We start from the raw sequence: 19,212 nt of genomic DNA, 5'->3' as shown, positions 1-19,212 counted from the left end.
TGTTTTTATAATGGTTTGCATAATCATTACTTTGCTCCATTAGCAGTAATAGGCACCAATTGTAGCTCTAAAGACGACACCATTTTCTGTCTAAAAGTCTTTTGAGCTACAATAAGTACATTTAAGGAAATTTTGAACACTTTATGGCATAAGACCAATAAGAATGATGCATGGAATGGTTCATGCTCTACATGCTGTGGATAAAGACAAAAGTGAAAAGAGGTAAAATGTATGTCTTGGGTCATTTATGAAAATTGAATTTCATTCCCTTAAGGAGAGCCACATATGAGATTCTACAGGGAAAACCCATTTTCAAATAAGTGTTCAATTCTCAAAAGAAATAAGTCGAAACTTATTGAGAATTGTGAGCATGTTATGAATATTGAATATTATGGCCAAATAGAACAAATATACATACCCGACCTACTATACCTTTAGGCCAGGTACGAATTGGTCCCTATGTGTCGTAATGGAGCACTGCCTCCGAAAATCACTTGGGCATAGTTTTCTATACTTTTTTGTAGGTTTCCAATTATTTTATTCATATACATGCATTTAAATATTATTTTTATCCAACAAAACCATAACTACCATTCTTAATATCTACCGTACCGCTTACAAGACATCAAATTCACAATTTGTGGACTTGCCGTATAAATTCCCTTAGAAAGACCTTCATATGTATTATGAAAAAGGAATAATGCCTCGATGAGAATTTGATATTTTATGTGGTTCAGTTTTATTGCCTAGAAGGTAAACGATATCAAACAAGTACAATAAAAATGCAAACAAACGTTTTATAATGGTTTGCATAATCATTACTTTGCTCCATTAGCAGTGATAGGCACCAATTGTAGCTCTAAAGACGACACCATTTTCTGTCAAAAAGTCTTTTGAGCTACAATATTGCAGCTAATGGCCAAAATGATTCTGATTGACTTCAGGGGCCTGAGGGATGGGACTACAAGGGCCTGAGGGATGGGACTACAAGGGCCTGAGGGATGGGACTACAAGGGCCTGAGGGATGGGACTACAAGGGCCTAAGGGATGGGACTACAAGGGCCTGAGGGATGGGACTACAAGGGCCTGAGGGATGGGACTACAAGGGCCTGAGGGATGGGACTACAAGGGCCTGAGGGATGGGACTACAAGGGGTCGAAATATCCCAGAATTTGAGTGATATAAATAAATTTGACTAAATTTAATGAGCTTTCATGCTTAACATGGTACATGACTGTGACCAGAATGCCTGCTACCTTAGTGAATATGACTCCTGGAATCAAATCACCACGTATACACTATTCATTTCTTTAAGTTTTTCATGAGAATGGTTTCAGGCATTTGCAAAAAAAAGAAAAAAAAAAGAAACAATATAAAAGAAAATGTCTCGTAATGAATTTATTATTTTCTCCACATATAGGTATAATTAAACTGAATATCACAGACATAATTAAATAAATAGCATAATTATCAATTCATTTGAACCCTTACCAATAAAATAAAGTAAGAATGAAGTATATCATTTAAATATCAAAAGGCTCAATAGGCCTGCACTGCTAACCGGTCACCTAAAGAAGTACATGTAGATTTTTTTTAGATTTAAAGCATATATCATCCCTATGACATTGTCATTGCTGTGACCTTGAATAAAGGTCAAGGTCACAAATCTGAATCAACCTTTTAGCCTTTCTCATCAGTATCATACAAGCATTACATTAGGTCATGTGACCTAATGGTTGTTCAGAATAATTCCATTATGAGAAAAGATGGTTAGCAATGGATAAAAAATAGAAGCTGTACCAAGATATTCCATCTTTGCATATTTCCCTTGGAAGTAGGTATTGATCACAATGTCATTATTTGAGAGCAAAAGTATTTTTTCTCTGATAAATGTGATGTTTCGCTTGCAAATACATGCATGGTCACAATCAATACCTACCTGCAAGGGCAGATAACTCTTAAACATGCAAAAACGAATACAGAAGCAAAGTTGCCCTTTGGGGAAGTAAGCAGGAATAAGAATGCTTTAGTAAATACTCCCCATCAAATTTTAACAGAAGGTTTATGAAATAGAGATCAATAAAGTTTACATTTTTAATAATAATGAAGGTTTTTATCATCTTAATAAAAATATACATGTAAACATTGAATGGTAATGGAATGGAATTTTATATATTCTCATGAGGAAAATTAACTATTGTCTCTAAGTGAAGAAACTTAACAAAAAACTTAAAAGGATAAGTGTGCAACCGAAATGGAAATGTATCCATCCACATTAAAGAACTAACCTCAATGTATCTTCACCAGAAGCCTGAAGTGGCTTTCAATGATTGGACCGATTGACCGATTGATTGATTGATTGGTGCACAAGTCTATTAGTTGTACTCGGCTTTTGTATACACCGTATTGCAAGTTAAGAAATGGTTCTGACTTATGAATAATGGTTTCTGCCAGGAAACTTATTCCTAAATAATGGTTTCAATCATTAACAAACAAACCTTCAGATTAAGTCCAAAGGAAACCAGTGCGTTCATAAGTCTTCCTAAATTTACCAAGTTCTGCCATTGAAATAAAGAAAAAACAATGAAAGGAGGCTGCGTATATTAAAATTAATCCTAATCATAAGACAAATTTTGACAACCTTCATTTCATAAGAATTAAATACTGGTAATTCTACACCAAAAAATACTTTATTAATTAAAACATTTCCATGATATCTGACAGCATTCTGAAAAAAGTCAAAAGTTTTTAAGGTGAAATTGCACCTCTTGGGAATTTGTGATCTTATGACTACCATGTGCATGCAAATGATACTAACCAACATTTTTTCTCTGAAAATCTTGCACTCATTGTAATTGATATTATAAGACTCTTTCATATGTGGATATGTTCTACCCGAGGGTCACAAAATGTATATTAAAACCAGAGGCTTGCCGAGGGTTTTGCAACATTTTGTAATCCCGAGACATTTTTCTCTGAAAATCTTGCACTCATTGTGATTGATATTATAAGACTCTTTCATATGTAGATATGAAGGATAGGGATATTCTACCCGAGGGTCACAAAATGTAGTAAAACCCAAGGCTTGCCGAGGGTTTTGCAACATTTTGTGATCCAGAGGATAGAATATCCCTATCCTTCATATCCACTTATGAAAGAGTGTTTTTCTTTCATACCTCGACGTTTTATTGCAATTTTACAACTATAATATCCCGCCTTTTTCAAATATATTTGAAGAAATCAACGACTGGAAGTCAATTTTTCATACATGAAAAATTACATGATATTTTCAACACAAATTCCATTATGTTTGCATCTTTTATAGTAAACCAGTCAAATTTGTGAAAAAAATGTTAAAATTTTACTGAGGAAATAGAGATTTTGTTGACGCAGTGATGTCATGAGGCTTTATTGCATAGGTAGCCATGAAATACAGCCTCAGGTGACATGAGTGTATTGCCCTAGACCAGCCAGTATTACACCTGTAGGTATGAAAGAAAAATATTTAATAGTGCTAACCAATATTTTATCTACAGTCGAAAGCTGCACAATGCTTTGTCTCAAGTTATATTTACAAGTAATCCTGCTGAGAACCTTATAGGAGGACTTTGTTTGAAAAGGAAATTGATTAAGGCTGCAGTGGCCGAGTGAAATCAAATAAGATTAAGAAAATTCATATACAAAATAAATATTAAATCAACCCCTAAACAGCTGTCATAGATTGGAATTCATTGGTAACCAGATACGTGAGAGAACTCCAGTGGACCCGATAATCTGGACAATAAAAGTCCGGAAAACTCGGGTAATTCGGATAGAAATGTTAGCTAGGTAACAGTTTTGATTATTGACAGGACAGGGCAGTATGTGACAAACATGGGAAAAACAAAAAATAGCCTCCATCATCCACCAACCCATCAATTGAAGGGCACACAAAGAGAGATTGAGCTGTCACCTCCATTAGCATACTTGTATACTCTACTGAAGTTGACTGCTGTACTAATTAAACTTTTACAATTTAAACCTGCTACACATGCTTATATATTTATACCAGATGTTACATTAAAATAACAACATTAAGTTTAATTGCTTTAAACTTGGTTGAACTTCTGTATATATTTCAACATAAAATGCATATTTTATCTTGCAGAAGGTCACCTGTCTATACACAACTTTTTGCAATTGTCATTATTAAACCATATTTCTGAGAAAAAAATGAAATAAGTTCATTCTAAGAGAAAGAAGGGTGAGTTTAAATGATAAAACACTCAGGTAAAGCTGTATCCGTGTTGTAAAGCCGAATGCATTAACTAAAGGGAGATAACTTGCATAATATGTCAAGAAAAAAAACTTTCTAAAGCTAAGTACATAACCCATTATGCTGATTATTAAAACATTCAGACTGAAATCATATGTAGAAACACATTCTTTCATAGACAACAGATGAAAAGGGAGATCACAGAGTTATCAAATTAAGTACAAGTGTAATTTTCAAACATTCATTAAACAAGTAGAAAGACAAAATTGAATAACGCCTAAAACATGGCAAAGTTGGAAGAAAAATAAAATCTCAACTGACAATCCGACAAATGATACTTGATATTCTCCTTGATCCACAAGGAATATATCCTGCCAAGTTAAAATATTTCATCATTTTACAATGTCAGCTGTAGATTTCACTAGCCTTTGGTATGATTTGCTAACATTTGAAAAAATAAAGCTCTAAAATTATTTCTTTAAATGATGCATCAGATAATTTGTATTTTATCAACGGGCTTTTAAAGATGCTCCACCGCAGACAGAGCAAAAATGGCATTCATCATTAGAACAATAATTGGTGTTTAATCTTGTATACATATGTCAAATTAACACAAAAAATAACATAAGATAACTTGTTTTGTCTTTGGTGCATGCGCAATCAGTACTTCATTCCATATAGGATATAGTGCCACAGATATTTTTCGGGATGCAATTAATTATTTTTTATATTTTCAACTTGAAGTAAAATTAGAAGCTCAAACTTTTCAATGGTGGTAATGGTGTAAAGTAAGTAACTTTTATAACTGAAGAAAAATATGAAATCATCTGCTCCTGTTTTTGATAGTGAAAAATACCAATTGTCAGCGGTGGAGCATCTTTAAATATTCTAGTTGCATTTTTTTTTTTAAATGTAACTAAATAAGAAAAGTAACATAATAGGTTCATTAATGATTTACATTGATAATCCAGCTTTTAAATTTTACTTGCTACTGACTATCAAAATTCTTAATCATATCCTTGAATAATGCAACAATAAATACGAAAAATATTGTAAACCAAAAATGTTTGTTCTGTAACTACATGGACAAATAAATAAAATAGCACAGATATCTATATAAAATTCATATTGGGGTAAACTTTCATATACATGTATGTATATTCTACAATTTATTTCATCTTATTCAATGTTTTCTCACAACTTATAAACTTAATGTAACACATCGCATTGAATCCACTTCACAGTATTCCTTGTAGTCTTGTATTCCCCAGACTCTAACCGCCGAAGGAAAGTCTGGTCCGGTTGATATTTCAGTTTTGTGACTTCAAATTGAGGCTTACCAAAACATTTTCTAAGTTTATTCTATAGCTTTTCATTGGCTGATAGAAAAACACCCACACATATGACGGATAAAAATTTGAAAAAAAAACCTGTCAGCCACACTTGGACAACGAAAAATATAGTTCAATTTAAAGATATGAGAAATACACATTCTTCAGGATGCTGTTATGCACAGAGAAATGTATTGTTCTGTTTATGCCCAGATGTCCATGTTTGTTTACCATTTCCTTGTGCCCTCTACTGCTCACAAAATTCAAACACAAACCAGACCAGATCACGTTCAGCTGGTTTTGTTCAGCGACGAGAGTCTGAGAAATGTGAGACTATATTTCTCAAGACTGAGATTTGTCCTCAGCTGTTCCCAGAATTCCATGCACCTCTTCCATTGTTGTGAAACAGGACAAACAGGATGATAGTTGACCTTGACCTAGAGAAACTTTTAAGACCTTCACCTTGAGAGATGTATGACCTTCACCTCGGATGATGTAACATCAGGACACTTGTTTCAGCATGGCTGTGATAGCTGCCTGTAGACCCTCGGCCAGTTGATTCGCTGAGTATGGCTGCTCCAACGGAGGGACATGGATAAAGGCGGAACGTGATTTGTCAATATTCAATGACACAAAATAGGAAAAGTCGCATAGATACCTAAAAATAATTAATAAATTTACATGTTAGTTTAAACATTGTTATCTGTTGATATCATAACCATGTAGACATTCAAAGGAGTTCACTGAAAATACAATGTATTTACATTAGGTAAAAATATTGTTGATATTCTATTGCTTCAAAAGAATATTTTAAGCTTCCACATGGATTCTATAAACAAAATTTAATTCCAGACTTGCTTTTTTACAAGGGTAAAAAAAATTAATTTGAATAGCCTCTTATTACAGTTGAGAAATATGCATGCATACAAATATAAATTTGACATAATACAATATGAAGGGACTTAAATGCAAACATCCTTGATACTCCAAGAATTACTGTCACTGTCGTCACATTCACCCTACGAATTTTTCATAGTAAAACTGAAGGCTCGGTTTTCAACCACGATTGATACAGGTGTTTCAGATCCTTTGATACTCATCAAAAGATGTGGATATACCGACAGATAAGTAACTACTGGAGTGTTGAGGACGAAATTTTAAATATAAAAGAGATATGAATATAAAATATTTTTTGAGTTAAGGTTAAAAAAAATTAATACAAATTGTATACTGATCTTACCAAAATTTACATAGGTCCTAATAATGAATTTTAGAAAGTGAAACCATGTGTTGCAGCATTTTTGTAAAGTCAGTATCTTTTCATGATAAAAGCTAACATTACCTGCGCGACACCAGTTAAACCTACCTGCCAGGATCCTCAGACACAATCGATTTGACATCTATAGCCGACTCGTTGATCTCATCACAGACTTTTTGCATGTCTATGTCCGATGCAATACAATTATTAGCTCCGTTTACACAACAGTTCCTCTCGGGACACGCACCTTTCACATCCTTTTTGTTATAGCCGTCGTTGTGAGCCTGTTGTTCCAGTGTCAATTTGGATGCGATTCCTGATACACCAACATGTATAACTAACTGGAAATAATGAAATATTTCTTATTTAAAGTCTGACATACATTAATTATATTATTGAGAATCAAGGAGAGACCTTCTCTCTCTTTTATTCATTTTTAGCCCACTTCTTGAAGAGAAAGGGACATATGGAATCACTCGGTCGGGAAATTACCAGGTTAAGTTTTTAGTGCAAAGTTGAATACTGTTAACCAATGGATATTGATTTCCACAATTGGATTATATTTCAAGGAAGAAAATGCTGGATTCTGATAATTTTTCTAAATAAAACAAATTCATTCCTACAGAAGAATTTTTAAGAATTTGTTACATTTTCCCTTTTGGGTCCCATGTGGCTCCTCAAGCCCCTGAGGTGCCAGACCCACCATTTATACAAGATTGGTTCCCCTTCACCCAAGGAAGCATCAGACCAAGTTAGAACAAAATCCCTTCATTCGTACAGAAGAAGAATGAATCTAAAGAATTTGCTACATTTTACATATTGGGCCCTGCCCCTCAGGCCCCTGGTGGACCAGGTCACCATTTTGATTTATACAAGATTAGTTCCCTTTCACCCAATGAAGTTTTAGATTAAATTTTGTCAAAATCCATTAAGTCATTCATGACTAGTAGAGATTTTTGTAAAAAAATGAGGGACAATGGGCACGGCACCATGACATAAAAATTGAATTATTCAACATCATACATGGACTAGCTATTTATTGATCATCCTCGATACTCCAGGGGTTCCGATCACTTACGATCTCTACATCCCTGGACTATCTCATCGTAAAACTGGAGGCAACAGAACAGAACAGGTAATTTAGTCCTTTGATGTACATCAAAAGAGCCGTATAACGGTACACTGTGGTTGACTGTGTGGCTTTGAAGTTGGGAGTCGCTCTCTCTGTAGTCTTCAAAGGAAATCTTTGCTGGTCTGTGATTGGTCAAATATTTTCAGCTGAGCTGCCTTCAATTTCACTATGAGATAGTCCAGGGGTGTAGAGATCGTAAGTGATCCGAACCCCTGGAGTATCGAGGATGTATATTGATCAACTTACAATCAGCTGGTAAGTTAAATTTGTGCAGACATCATAAAGACTGCCTCTAATGAATGGTTTGTTAGTTGTCAGTATAATATGACTGGGTGGGGTGGGCTGCGTGACATCTTTGGCAGTTTGCATCAGTAAGATAGCACGATAAACACGACAAAAAATCCACTATCACAAGGGGACACACAATGATCATACCACAGTCTCCCAAAACACATCAGCACGTCACAAACAGGGGACTAGCCTTCCTTAAATGAGCTCAGCTGTTAATAGGATATAAGCAAAATCAATTAACCAATCAACTTACACAGGGTTTGACCTCCTCCCAGAGGTCAGGGACCATTTTAAACACAGCGTCATACTCCACTGGGATTTCCTGTATGGCTAGGTCCACTCCCTTTATGCTCCACTGCTTCTCCAGTTCCTGAACTGCTACCCAGCTGGCATTGACATTGTGAGAACCAAAAGGTCCAAATCCTACAATAGATGAAAATTATGAGTTTGTCATTTTTTCTTTAACCCTTTCACCCCTGAAATTTTGTAATGGGTTGTCCGAGGTCTTAGTAGTGGAAGAGTCCAAATGTGTCTTCAGGGGTGAATGAGTTAATAATATGCATATATGAAAGTAAATAGAGGGGAAAGGAAGCAAAGAGGCTGATGGCTACTACATTGTAAAATCTAAAGGTAAGGGGTATGTATCATCCTCGAATTTCCAGGTGTTACTATTAAATTCATCATATCATGATCAGAATATCCACCCCTGAACTATGTCAATTTACAATCACTGTTAATATATAAACCCATGAACCATGTCATATTGTTATCACTTTTGCTATATCCACTCCTTGACTATGTCATCGCAAAAACGAAGTCTCTATATGTGACAACATATGAAAAAGATAGTTTAGTCCTTTCATGTACATAAAAAAAAATCAAATAATGGTACACTGTATGGCTTTGAAGTTTGACTTGTTGTTGATGTAATGACAGTGATAGTAAATTAACTCCTGGGGTATCGAGGAAGGAGTAGGGGTATGTCCATGATTATTCTTTTCATGCTGTTGATAAACACTGTTCTGTATAGACTGAAAGGAAAATATCCAACTTCCCTAATTTTTCATGTACTCATCTTCTTTGCAATGAATATTTTATGTATATTTTATATAATGTTTTTAAATGGGAGAAAATAACATATATCAAATGAAAGTCTGGCTGTTATTGATACGAGAAGTTGATCTTCACATGTAAACAATGATATTACCTTATAATTATGTATAGTCAGGATTATACATATTAGAATACATATATATCTGTTACACCTGTAAACAATATCTCTTTGTTGTGTTCACTCAGTGTCAAGTATACAAGTGACTATGAATACAGCTAGTTGTGGTGTCAGAAGTTGGATTTTGCCCAGAATCTGCAAACTTGTATAAGAGACCTACATATTGTAAGAGTTAGCAAAATCTAATTTTTTTACTTCCACCTTTGACTTCTAAATCATTTCTTGTCCAGGACCCAGTTTCATCAATTACATACCTTAACTTCAAGGAATTTCTTAACTTCCAATTCTCGAAGGGAAAGCTTTACAGAAGGTTAACTGGTTCCTTTTGACAGCCAGGACCATTAAACAATGGCCTACCATGCACTCTGTTGTGTGATTCGTCTGTATGTTTTGGGAGGCTGCAGTATATTTATGTAATGTCTCTTTGCAATTCAACTGGTGGAAACTTTTACCCTTTTTATGGTGATATCTCATTGAAGCATGCTAAAATGTTGATGAAGCCGGACCCTGGTAGATTGTATTGCTGAAATGTTTTAAACAAGTCTTGAAAAGCAAGAAACACTAAAATTTAACAGTTGAATGTATATTACCTGTAACAAGAACAGTTTTCTTTGATGCTTCCGCTGGCATGATTTTCTGTTTGATTAATTTGTCACCTGCTTATCACTTTTAGATCTGTATTTTGTACCGACTAAGATAGATCTATCTGCAAACAAAGTAAAAGCAACACATTAAAATGCATGTCTCTCATTCACCAAATTAATTAAACATGTGCTTTTACCAGCTGCTTTATATAAAAAAATGACAAGAAAACCAATCCCAGCAGCTTTAGGCTATGAAAAAAAATGTACATATGTGGTAAACTTATTAAATTACTTTTAAAACCTTTGCATCACTGTTCATCAACTGTTCATTTGAAATATATGAACGTTATTTCCTCCTTCTCATAAGCTTAATGTTTTTCTGATGGGGTTTTCACTCAAATACATTAAAAACACATCAACATCATCAACATTACTTAATTTCCGGTCACTTACGATCAGAAGTCTTGTCTGAGCTTCCGTTTGGGCAAATTCAGCATCAGTAACAATGCTCCTACCGGTACTTTGAGCTGCCCATGCATAAACAGGAAATGAAACTATGCTAGTATTCTAATGGGAGTTATTCCCCTTTCAACGTACTGTCTGCCCACAAAGTTTGAGTCAACTAACGAAGCTAACCCATTTATACCTACCTTAACCCATTTATACCTACCTTAATTTCTTACTTAGATTAAATTTAATTAAGTTCTAGAAATTTTTATTTTTCTTATGGTCAGATATCAACAATAATAAATTCAAATATTGACACTGGGACCAGACTAGCTGCTATATTGTAGCTCAAAAGACTTTTAGACTGAAAATTTACGTATATTAGTTCTAGGACACGACGTGCCAGGAGAAGCGTAAGGTTGTAGTCATTGGTCTACTGTTAAATCTAGTCTCATTGTCGCCAGAGAGGATTCTATTGCGAACAACTATTAGAAGCTTTAAAATATATGAAACTTAAAAAAATTTCATTCAATAGACAACAAAATGTATAGAATCTATCATACTTATTTAAATCTCTGATCATACTTTAAAAAAAATGTTAGCTTCAATTACCGATGCAGGTACCCTTGAAGGACCAATATTCGTCAGGGTAATCAAATCTTCCATATATCAACAAACCAGAAAGAAATAAAATGTACCAATTTTATCAACACAAATATATAATATTTTGTCTTACTTGTACAACAAATTGTCTATCAATTCGTTATTTATCTATCGCGATACGGCAGATTTCTACCCGACGGTCGCTGGGTGATGGCCGACACAATAGGGACCTATTTTCGTCAGGGGGGTTGTTTGGCTATTACGAAAATTAAGGTAATTCCAAATACATGTTGAGCAGCAGCCGCTTCATCCTCAATATTCCAGGGGTCCGATCACTTCCAATCTCTACACCCCTGGACTATCTCATAGTAAAACTGGAGGCAACAGAATAGAACAGGTAATTTAGTCATTTGATGTACGGCGAACTTTCCCCACCACTCTTTGTAGAATCGGGGGTCCCCCAGGGCTCTGTTCTCGGCCCAAGTTTGTTTTTATATTACATCAATGATATGCCACTTAACCTCTCATCTTCAGTTAGATTGTTCGCCGATGACACTATCTCATACATAACCATTACATCGAAAAAAGATTCAGAAACACTCCAAAATGATCTAGATAAACTAGCTGACTGGGAAAAAAGGTGGAAAATGGAATTCCACCCCCAGAAATGTAATGTTCTTTCGATTACCAAGACTAAACATTCAATCAAACATAATTATTATCTTCATGGTCACTGTTTGGAACACACTGATAAGGCAAAATATCTGGGCGTAACAATCCAACACGACTTCAAATGGGACTCCCACATCAGCAAACATCACATGCACAGCCAATAAGACCCTTGGCTTTATTAGACGAAATCTCAAAATTAATTCAAAAAAGATTAAAAGAACAAGCATACAAATCCTTAGTACGTCCCACACTTGAATATGCCTGTACAGTGTGGGACCCATACCAGAAGGGAGACATTAATAAGCTAGAAATGGTCCAACGCAGAGCTGCTCGATATGTCACTAACAGATTCCATAACACCTCAAGCGTTAGTGACATGCTTGAACACCTAGAGTGGCCTAGCTTATCGGCTAGAAGGAAAAACGCACGGCTTACTATGCTTTTCAAAATCACTCACGGCATAGTAGCTATTAATAAAGACCAATACTTGACCTCACAGTTACGCCCTACCAGACACTCCCATACACTTGCATACCAAATACATTACTGTAGAACTGATTCTCGCAAACACTCCTTCTTTCCCCGCACTATCCAAGACTGGAACTCTCTTCCGCAAGATCTTGTAATCTCAAAGTCACTTGACTCCTTCAAAACTCGTCTTTCATCTCTAAATTAATTATTTTCTTCTCTTCCCCTGTTCATAGCCACACCTTCAACAATATCGACATGATCTTCAATATGATGAAGTAGGTCGATTATTTGGTAGATGTAGATGTAGATGTACATCAAAAGAGCCGTAAAACGGTACACTGGTTGACTGTGTGGCTTTGATGTTAGGCGTCGCTCTCTCGGTAGTCTTCAAAATTTTTGCTAGCCTCTGATTGGTCAAATGTTTTCTGCTGAGCTGCCTTCAATTTCAATATGAGATAGTCCAGGGGTGTAGAGATCGTAAGTGATCGGAACCCCTGGAGTATCGAGGATGCAGCCGCTTGTGAGGTCGTGTTTAAGCTGAAAATTTCTTGTTACATCGATTTTAAGTCTTTTAACCTCTTGGTCATGGAAAGTGGGGAACACCTCTGTTTACATAGAATAAAGTTATGTTTTCAACAGTTGTATCGCTAAAATAATTCGTAATAACCCAAACTCTGGGCTATGAATCATGATCAGACACGTGACTTCCGGTACTTTGTTGACATACTGCTGATCAGTGCACGTGGACAGTCAAACGCTGAAGGTAGGGTTTTAAAGTTACCTTCATTTTTGGGTAAATGCTACATTGTTTTTATAAAATCACTTGGTTATAGTACACAATCTTTTTTAAGCATGACAATTCTTCCTTGATCAAATCTGCTTTGGCAGACGACACTCTTTATGAAATCACGCGATAGTTCATGAGATATAAGCAAAATTGTACACATGACGAAAACAGGTCCCTGACGAATTTAGGGCACTTGACCATAAGCGTGATTGAAGAATCAATATCAGGATGTATCACGGGGATCTGAAAATTAGTAACAGATTGTAAATGAATCATGGACCCACCAGAGTGCCCTAGAAGACCATTTTTAGACGTTTTAGAGCTCTAGATAAAAAAATTTTTTTTTTCATCTAGAGCTCTAAAACGTCTTAAATTGGTCTTAGAACACTCTGGTGCACTCTGGTGGGTCCATGATTATATAATCTGTAACAAATTCTCAGATCCCTGTGGGACGTATAGGCATAATTATCAAAGTTACAGCCATCAGTTGAAGTCCTGATCACTGAATCGCATCCTTGTTTCTTCAACACTATTATATAACTGAAACGATATTTCATTTGCTCGAACTCCCAGGTGAACATTTGTAGTGAGGCAATCTAGAACAGTGCAAAGTGCAACAAAACGTATTTTATAATAATATCAGACGTGCAGCTGTCATAGACTCTCGTACAGTTTGGAGCAAGCTAAACTTGGTAGTGAAGTGCACTGGAGTGCACAAGTAAAGTTAACTCCGGTTCATTAGCTAGTGCACTAGAGTTAACAACGAAGTGCACTAGAGTTAACACTGTAGTGCACTAGAATTCACATCGTAGTGCACTAGAGTTCACATTGTAGTGCACTAGAGTTAACACTGTAGTGCACTAGAGTTCACATCGTAGTGCACAAGATAAATGAGCCTGATACTCCTACTTATTGCATAAATTGTACATGTACAATCTGTTCATGTATATATTTCATTGAATGCTTTTAAATATCTTTCAATTATTTCAGATGAATTACCAAATGAACTCTGTATTCAAAAATTAGCATAACTAAGTTAGTATGTAAATAATTAATTTTTAAAATAAAATGGTTACTTTTATGAATTTCATCTGAGTAATTTAAATTAGCCTAATATGAGTTTAAATATCAAAGTAAAGAATATACCGTAAGCTGCAATATGGCTTATCTTTTCTTTAGATTTTTTTTTTTTTTTTTGCAGAAAATAAATGAATTTTTTTTTCAGAAAATAAATGAATTTTTTTTTTTAGAAAATAAATGAGTTTTTTTTTCAGAAAATAAATGAATTTATTTATTTATTCGGATCAAATATTTTTTACTTGTTATAATACATGTATTAATAGCTACATTTATTACTCAGATCAAATATTAGGTTTTCTATATATAAATAGCTATATTTATTTTAATTTATTTCATGTATTTAATTTTTTTATTTGATTTTATTATTTATTTATTTAGATCATATATTTTTGTTTTTGCCATTCTAGAAATTAAAGATGCTCCACCGCCGACAGAGCATAAATGATATTCATTATTTGAACAATGATTGGTGTTTTATCGTGTATATATACGTCTAATTAACACAAAAAATAATATAAAATAATTTATTTTGCCTTTGGTGCATGCGCAATCAGTACTTCATTCCCTATAGGATATAGTGACACGGAATTTTTTCGGGATGCAATTAATTATTTTTCATATTTTTAACTTGAAATAAAATTTAGAAGCTCAAACTGTTCAATGTTGGTATTGATGTACAGTACGTAACTTCTGTAACTGAAGAAAATTACTAAATCGTCTGCTCCTGTTTTTATAGTGAAAAAATACCATTTGTCGGCGGTGTAGCATCTTTAACAGCTATATATAATTGTATTTCACATTTAGAATGTCAGATTTTGTGCATTTAGCAGTTTTGGCTATTACACTTTTATTATACCCTCATAAGTCGCATGGGGAATTTTACCTGTACTGGCCAGACTCCAGTCCTAGGGCAAGAAACCAAGCTAGGGGTCACCTGTCTTGTCATGCATGACTGCCCCTCCCCTAAACCTGTAATTACCTATGAAAATACAGGTGAACAGGTGCCCTATGAGTTTTGATAAATGAAAAGTTACAGCACTTTGTGTTTTGTCAAGAGTCAACAATTTAACTGAAATAAATTAAGTTTAATTGTATTACAAAATTCTTATTATTAGCTGCCTTTGTACCCAAATAACTCTGTCAGAGATATACAAATATAGATTTTATATGTCTCTGACTCTGTTAATTAATTCTAGCAAGAAATTTATATGGTTATTTAACAGCTGTGCGATTGGGATGATCAGTCAATCATATTTGCGAAATCATTCCATATGATAAAGGGACCACGTTTCTAAGTCAAATTATTTAAATCAAATCCTTATTTTTGTTTAAAGATATATTTCTACACATGTTATATTACATCATAGTATTTGAAATATATTTTGATTGATTATATTAAATTTTGATTTATTTCTATATATATCTATGTATTAACATATGAAATCTATATTAAAATTAAGCAGCAAAAGTTGTGCACATTATTAAAAGATTATTAACTAAAAGTGATGATCATTGACCTGCATGTACATTAAAATAATGAGGAGTGTCGCATACAATTCATGTTGTGATTTAGTGTTTACACATACACATAAAATACAATATTCAAGGATTCTTAACAACATACGTGTACATATTAATTATTTAATTGTTATCATATTTAACTGATGAGTAATTAGTACAAAAGTTTGATACATACACTTATATACATGTACTGTACATTGTACATGGGGATACAGGTATTCACTGTACCCGCATATATAAATGACTTGTATACTGTAAACTCTAGGCACACAGGTCTGTCGTTATGGTCACTAGGCCTAGGGCCCTTTTCTCCCTATTTCCCCATCCCACCATCTGAGGTGACACCTTACCTGAGATGATCAGTCAGGCGTCACAGGTAAGGTATACATATTTTCTTTAACCCCAGGTGGTCCATTATAGCATTCAATTCAATAGATATTTAGCATGGTGTGACAGCCTCAGTACCTGATTAGTTTAGTAAAGTCTAACTGTCTACTTAACCCCATTGGGTTTTGTTTCATATAGTAATAATAATAATAAACTTATAGGTACTTTTTAACAAAATACGCCTATTCTTTCAGTTGAGAATAATTGTTATAATATTGGTTTTTTCCACCTCAAAATGAAGATAATATATTGACATTGTTTTGTATCTTGTTTTTATTTTATTTATATCTTTTGAGGAGATGGAGAGGGGTTTATTAATTATGTACTATATAGTTAAATTTATACTACATGTGTACATGAACATGTACACGTACATGTTTATATGTGAATTCCAAACATGCTTCGAGACATTGATTGATGGGGCTTAACGTCCTTGTTCCGGTTATAACCGAGCCTAGGACACTTCTTCGAGACAATACCCCTTAGGCTCCTTTATAGCCCAGCCCCACCCCAAACCTACCTAGCTACATTGTATGTGACTTCGCCACTCTGACACTTATTCTGCTGTCTGGACATGAATTGTTTTTCCTGAAATTTAACTAACATGCTGGCTCAGGTATACATACGACCATCATACATACTAGTCTAAGAAAAGGATGTGATTACGTGAATGAACGTGTAAAATCAGATATTCAGATAATATATATACTGTATAGATTTCTGGTAAAACCTTTAATCTAGCTAGAATAAATATAGCGTCATGAACACTGTATCTAAAAATGCAAGTTATTTAATTGACAATTTTAATTGTCCATGCACACTGTTGGGATTACTTTCATCCCCCATATTACAATTCAATGTTAGTAATTGTAAGGGCCCATATGGTATCCGGAAAATTCATTCATTTATTTATTTCAAAATGAATATAAGATATACCACAAATTTGAATATACTTGTATTTGTAAGGTTATACTGGAACATGTGTGTATCACGTACAGGCACTGTAAAACTGAAGTGCACTACGTAGTGCACTAGAGTTAACATTGTAGTGCACTAGAGTTAACACTGTAGTGAACCGGAGTTCACATCGTGGTGCACTCTAGTGCACTGCAATGTTTAGTCTAGTACACTACGTTGTTCACGACGTGTGCACTACAAAGTACACTAGATACCAAGTTTAGTTTGCTCCCAACTGTACATCCACATCATTTTTATGTTAAAACTGAATCAGATAACGTTTATACACAAAATATTTGAGAAATAATCTTTTACCTGCTAATTATAGTGCCAATGCATTGATAATTCGTTATATATCAAATCAATGCTCCCGCTAAAAAGTTATGCCGATCGCCAAAACCTCTCCAAAGGTTGATTAATTTCTTGATTTCATTACAGATGTGCCAAAATGCTATTGCGTATCATACGTAAGCTTCATTATGACAGTCTATTGATGTAAATCCAACAGAATCATATACAACCGTTTTGCAACACATTCGAGAATCGTGGATTTCCCCGTATCATTACATAGGCATAATGTATGATAGCCGTGTTGCAAGTGTAAATTAAAAACGAAAATCCTTAAAAATAATAAATGAAATTGTAACGATCGAACTTTATAAAGGCTACATTTTAAATGCGAAAGTAATTTTAAAAGTAACACTAGGGAATCGATAGAGCAAGGATTACTATTCATAATTTGCAAGAGGAAGGGTACCTATCATCCTCGATTCTCCAGGGGTTTCGATCACTTACAATCTCTACATCCCTGGACTATCTCATAGTAAAAGTGAAGGCAGCTCAGAGGGAAAAGTATGAACCAATCACAGACTAGCGAAAAATTCATTTGAAGACTACAGAGAGGCGACGCCCAACTTCAAAGCCACATACTGTAGTCAACCACAGTGTACCGTTATACGGCTCTTTTGATGTACATCAAAGGACTAAGTTACCTGTTCTATTCTATTGCCTCCATTTTTACTATGAGATAGTCCAGGGGTATAGAGATTGTAAGCGATCGTAACCCCTGGAGTATCTAGGATGGGTACCTGCATGTGTTCGGTAGTGAATACGTCAGGATACCGACTGTACATTTAATTTAACTCAAAAGTTATGGACGTAGGCTGACAGCCTCTTTGTCCATATAATAAGACATATTACACAGATTATATGTTGTGTCCGTTCACGACCGATTCTGGTAAACTGTTCCAGTCATTACCAACCACATTCATCATCCCTGTTCTTGGTGAATATTGGTGTCTTTTGTGTATTGGCCCTGCAGGTAGGGGTTAGAATTGTGCCTGCTGCCCCTAATAGTGCATGATCGTTCTCACTTTTGGCTTTCTGTTGAGCGCTCGCCAGGTAGGCTCTGGATTTTGTCCACTTGTCGAGACACAACAAATCTATTAAAAGTGGTAGTTTCTACTCCTGCTTAGCGCATAGAATACATGGAGTAGGACGACTGGTTCGCCCGTTGTCAGTATAATGTGACCGGGTGAGGTGTGTTGCTTTGTGTCTTCCGCTTCAGTAATGTATTGTAATTGTGTATTTGACGTCCACTTAACTCACAAGCGGAAATGGACTCCAAACAACAGGGTCCGGATCCCGTTAAAAATGGAACCCGAAAGCGGAAATACATAACAAACAAGTGGGACCGGATCCCGTTACCTACGTAAACCTCAAGCAGACAACTAGGGCCGGATCCCGTTGGTAACGGGATCCGGACCCGGTTGTTTTGTATCTATTTCCGCTTGCTGTTTCAAACAACAACCGGGTCAGGATTCCGTCAGTACCCATACAGTGGACGTGGTGACCTTTGTAAGATATGAAATAGAATCTCGTTGTACACTCAATGTCCAGTATGTTTTCGAGACGTACTTGCAATATTTGATTTGATTGGTATTTTGTTTCTCCCTGTGCTCCATGAAAATGTTTTAGTCCGAATCACTCAAACTTCCACATTGAATCGTGAAAATTAAACCAAGTATTTGTGGACCTTTCAAAAAAGTTCAGACAAATACTGATGTAGTTCCAGTCTTAGAACGAATATACGTACCCGGCCTACTATACCTTTCGGCCAACCATTTTCTGTCAAAAAGTCTTTTGAGCTACGATATTGCAGCTATTATGTAGACGTGTTAGAAATGCGATTTTTAGCCGCTAAAG

At 35.1% G+C, this 19,212-nt stretch overlaps 1 protein-coding gene across 1 annotated transcript; it reads right to left on the bottom strand.

Annotated features, from left to right (window-relative positions):
• Positions 1-4,837: 4,837 nt before the first annotated feature.
• On the bottom strand, positions 4,838-10,682 carry LOC138333765 (pyroglutamyl-peptidase 1-like). Its single transcript, XM_069282338.1, has 5 exons — positions 10,536-10,682; positions 10,089-10,204; positions 8,521-8,690; positions 6,953-7,185; positions 4,838-6,244 (listed from the first exon to the last, which is right to left on the bottom strand). The coding sequence occupies exons 2-5, from the start codon at positions 10,126-10,128 to the stop codon at positions 6,088-6,090; spliced, it is 600 nt and encodes a 199-aa protein (XP_069138439.1). The 5' UTR covers positions 10,129-10,204; positions 10,536-10,682; the 3' UTR covers positions 4,838-6,087.
• Between the last annotated feature and the right edge of the window lie 8,530 nt (positions 10,683-19,212).

The sequence above is a fragment of the Argopecten irradians genome, chromosome 10 (assembly GCF_041381155.1).
Source record: "Argopecten irradians isolate NY chromosome 10, Ai_NY, whole genome shotgun sequence".
Taxonomy (NCBI): domain Eukaryota; kingdom Metazoa; phylum Mollusca; class Bivalvia; order Pectinida; family Pectinidae; genus Argopecten; species Argopecten irradians.
This window is presented reverse-complemented; position numbering and strand designations above follow the sequence as displayed.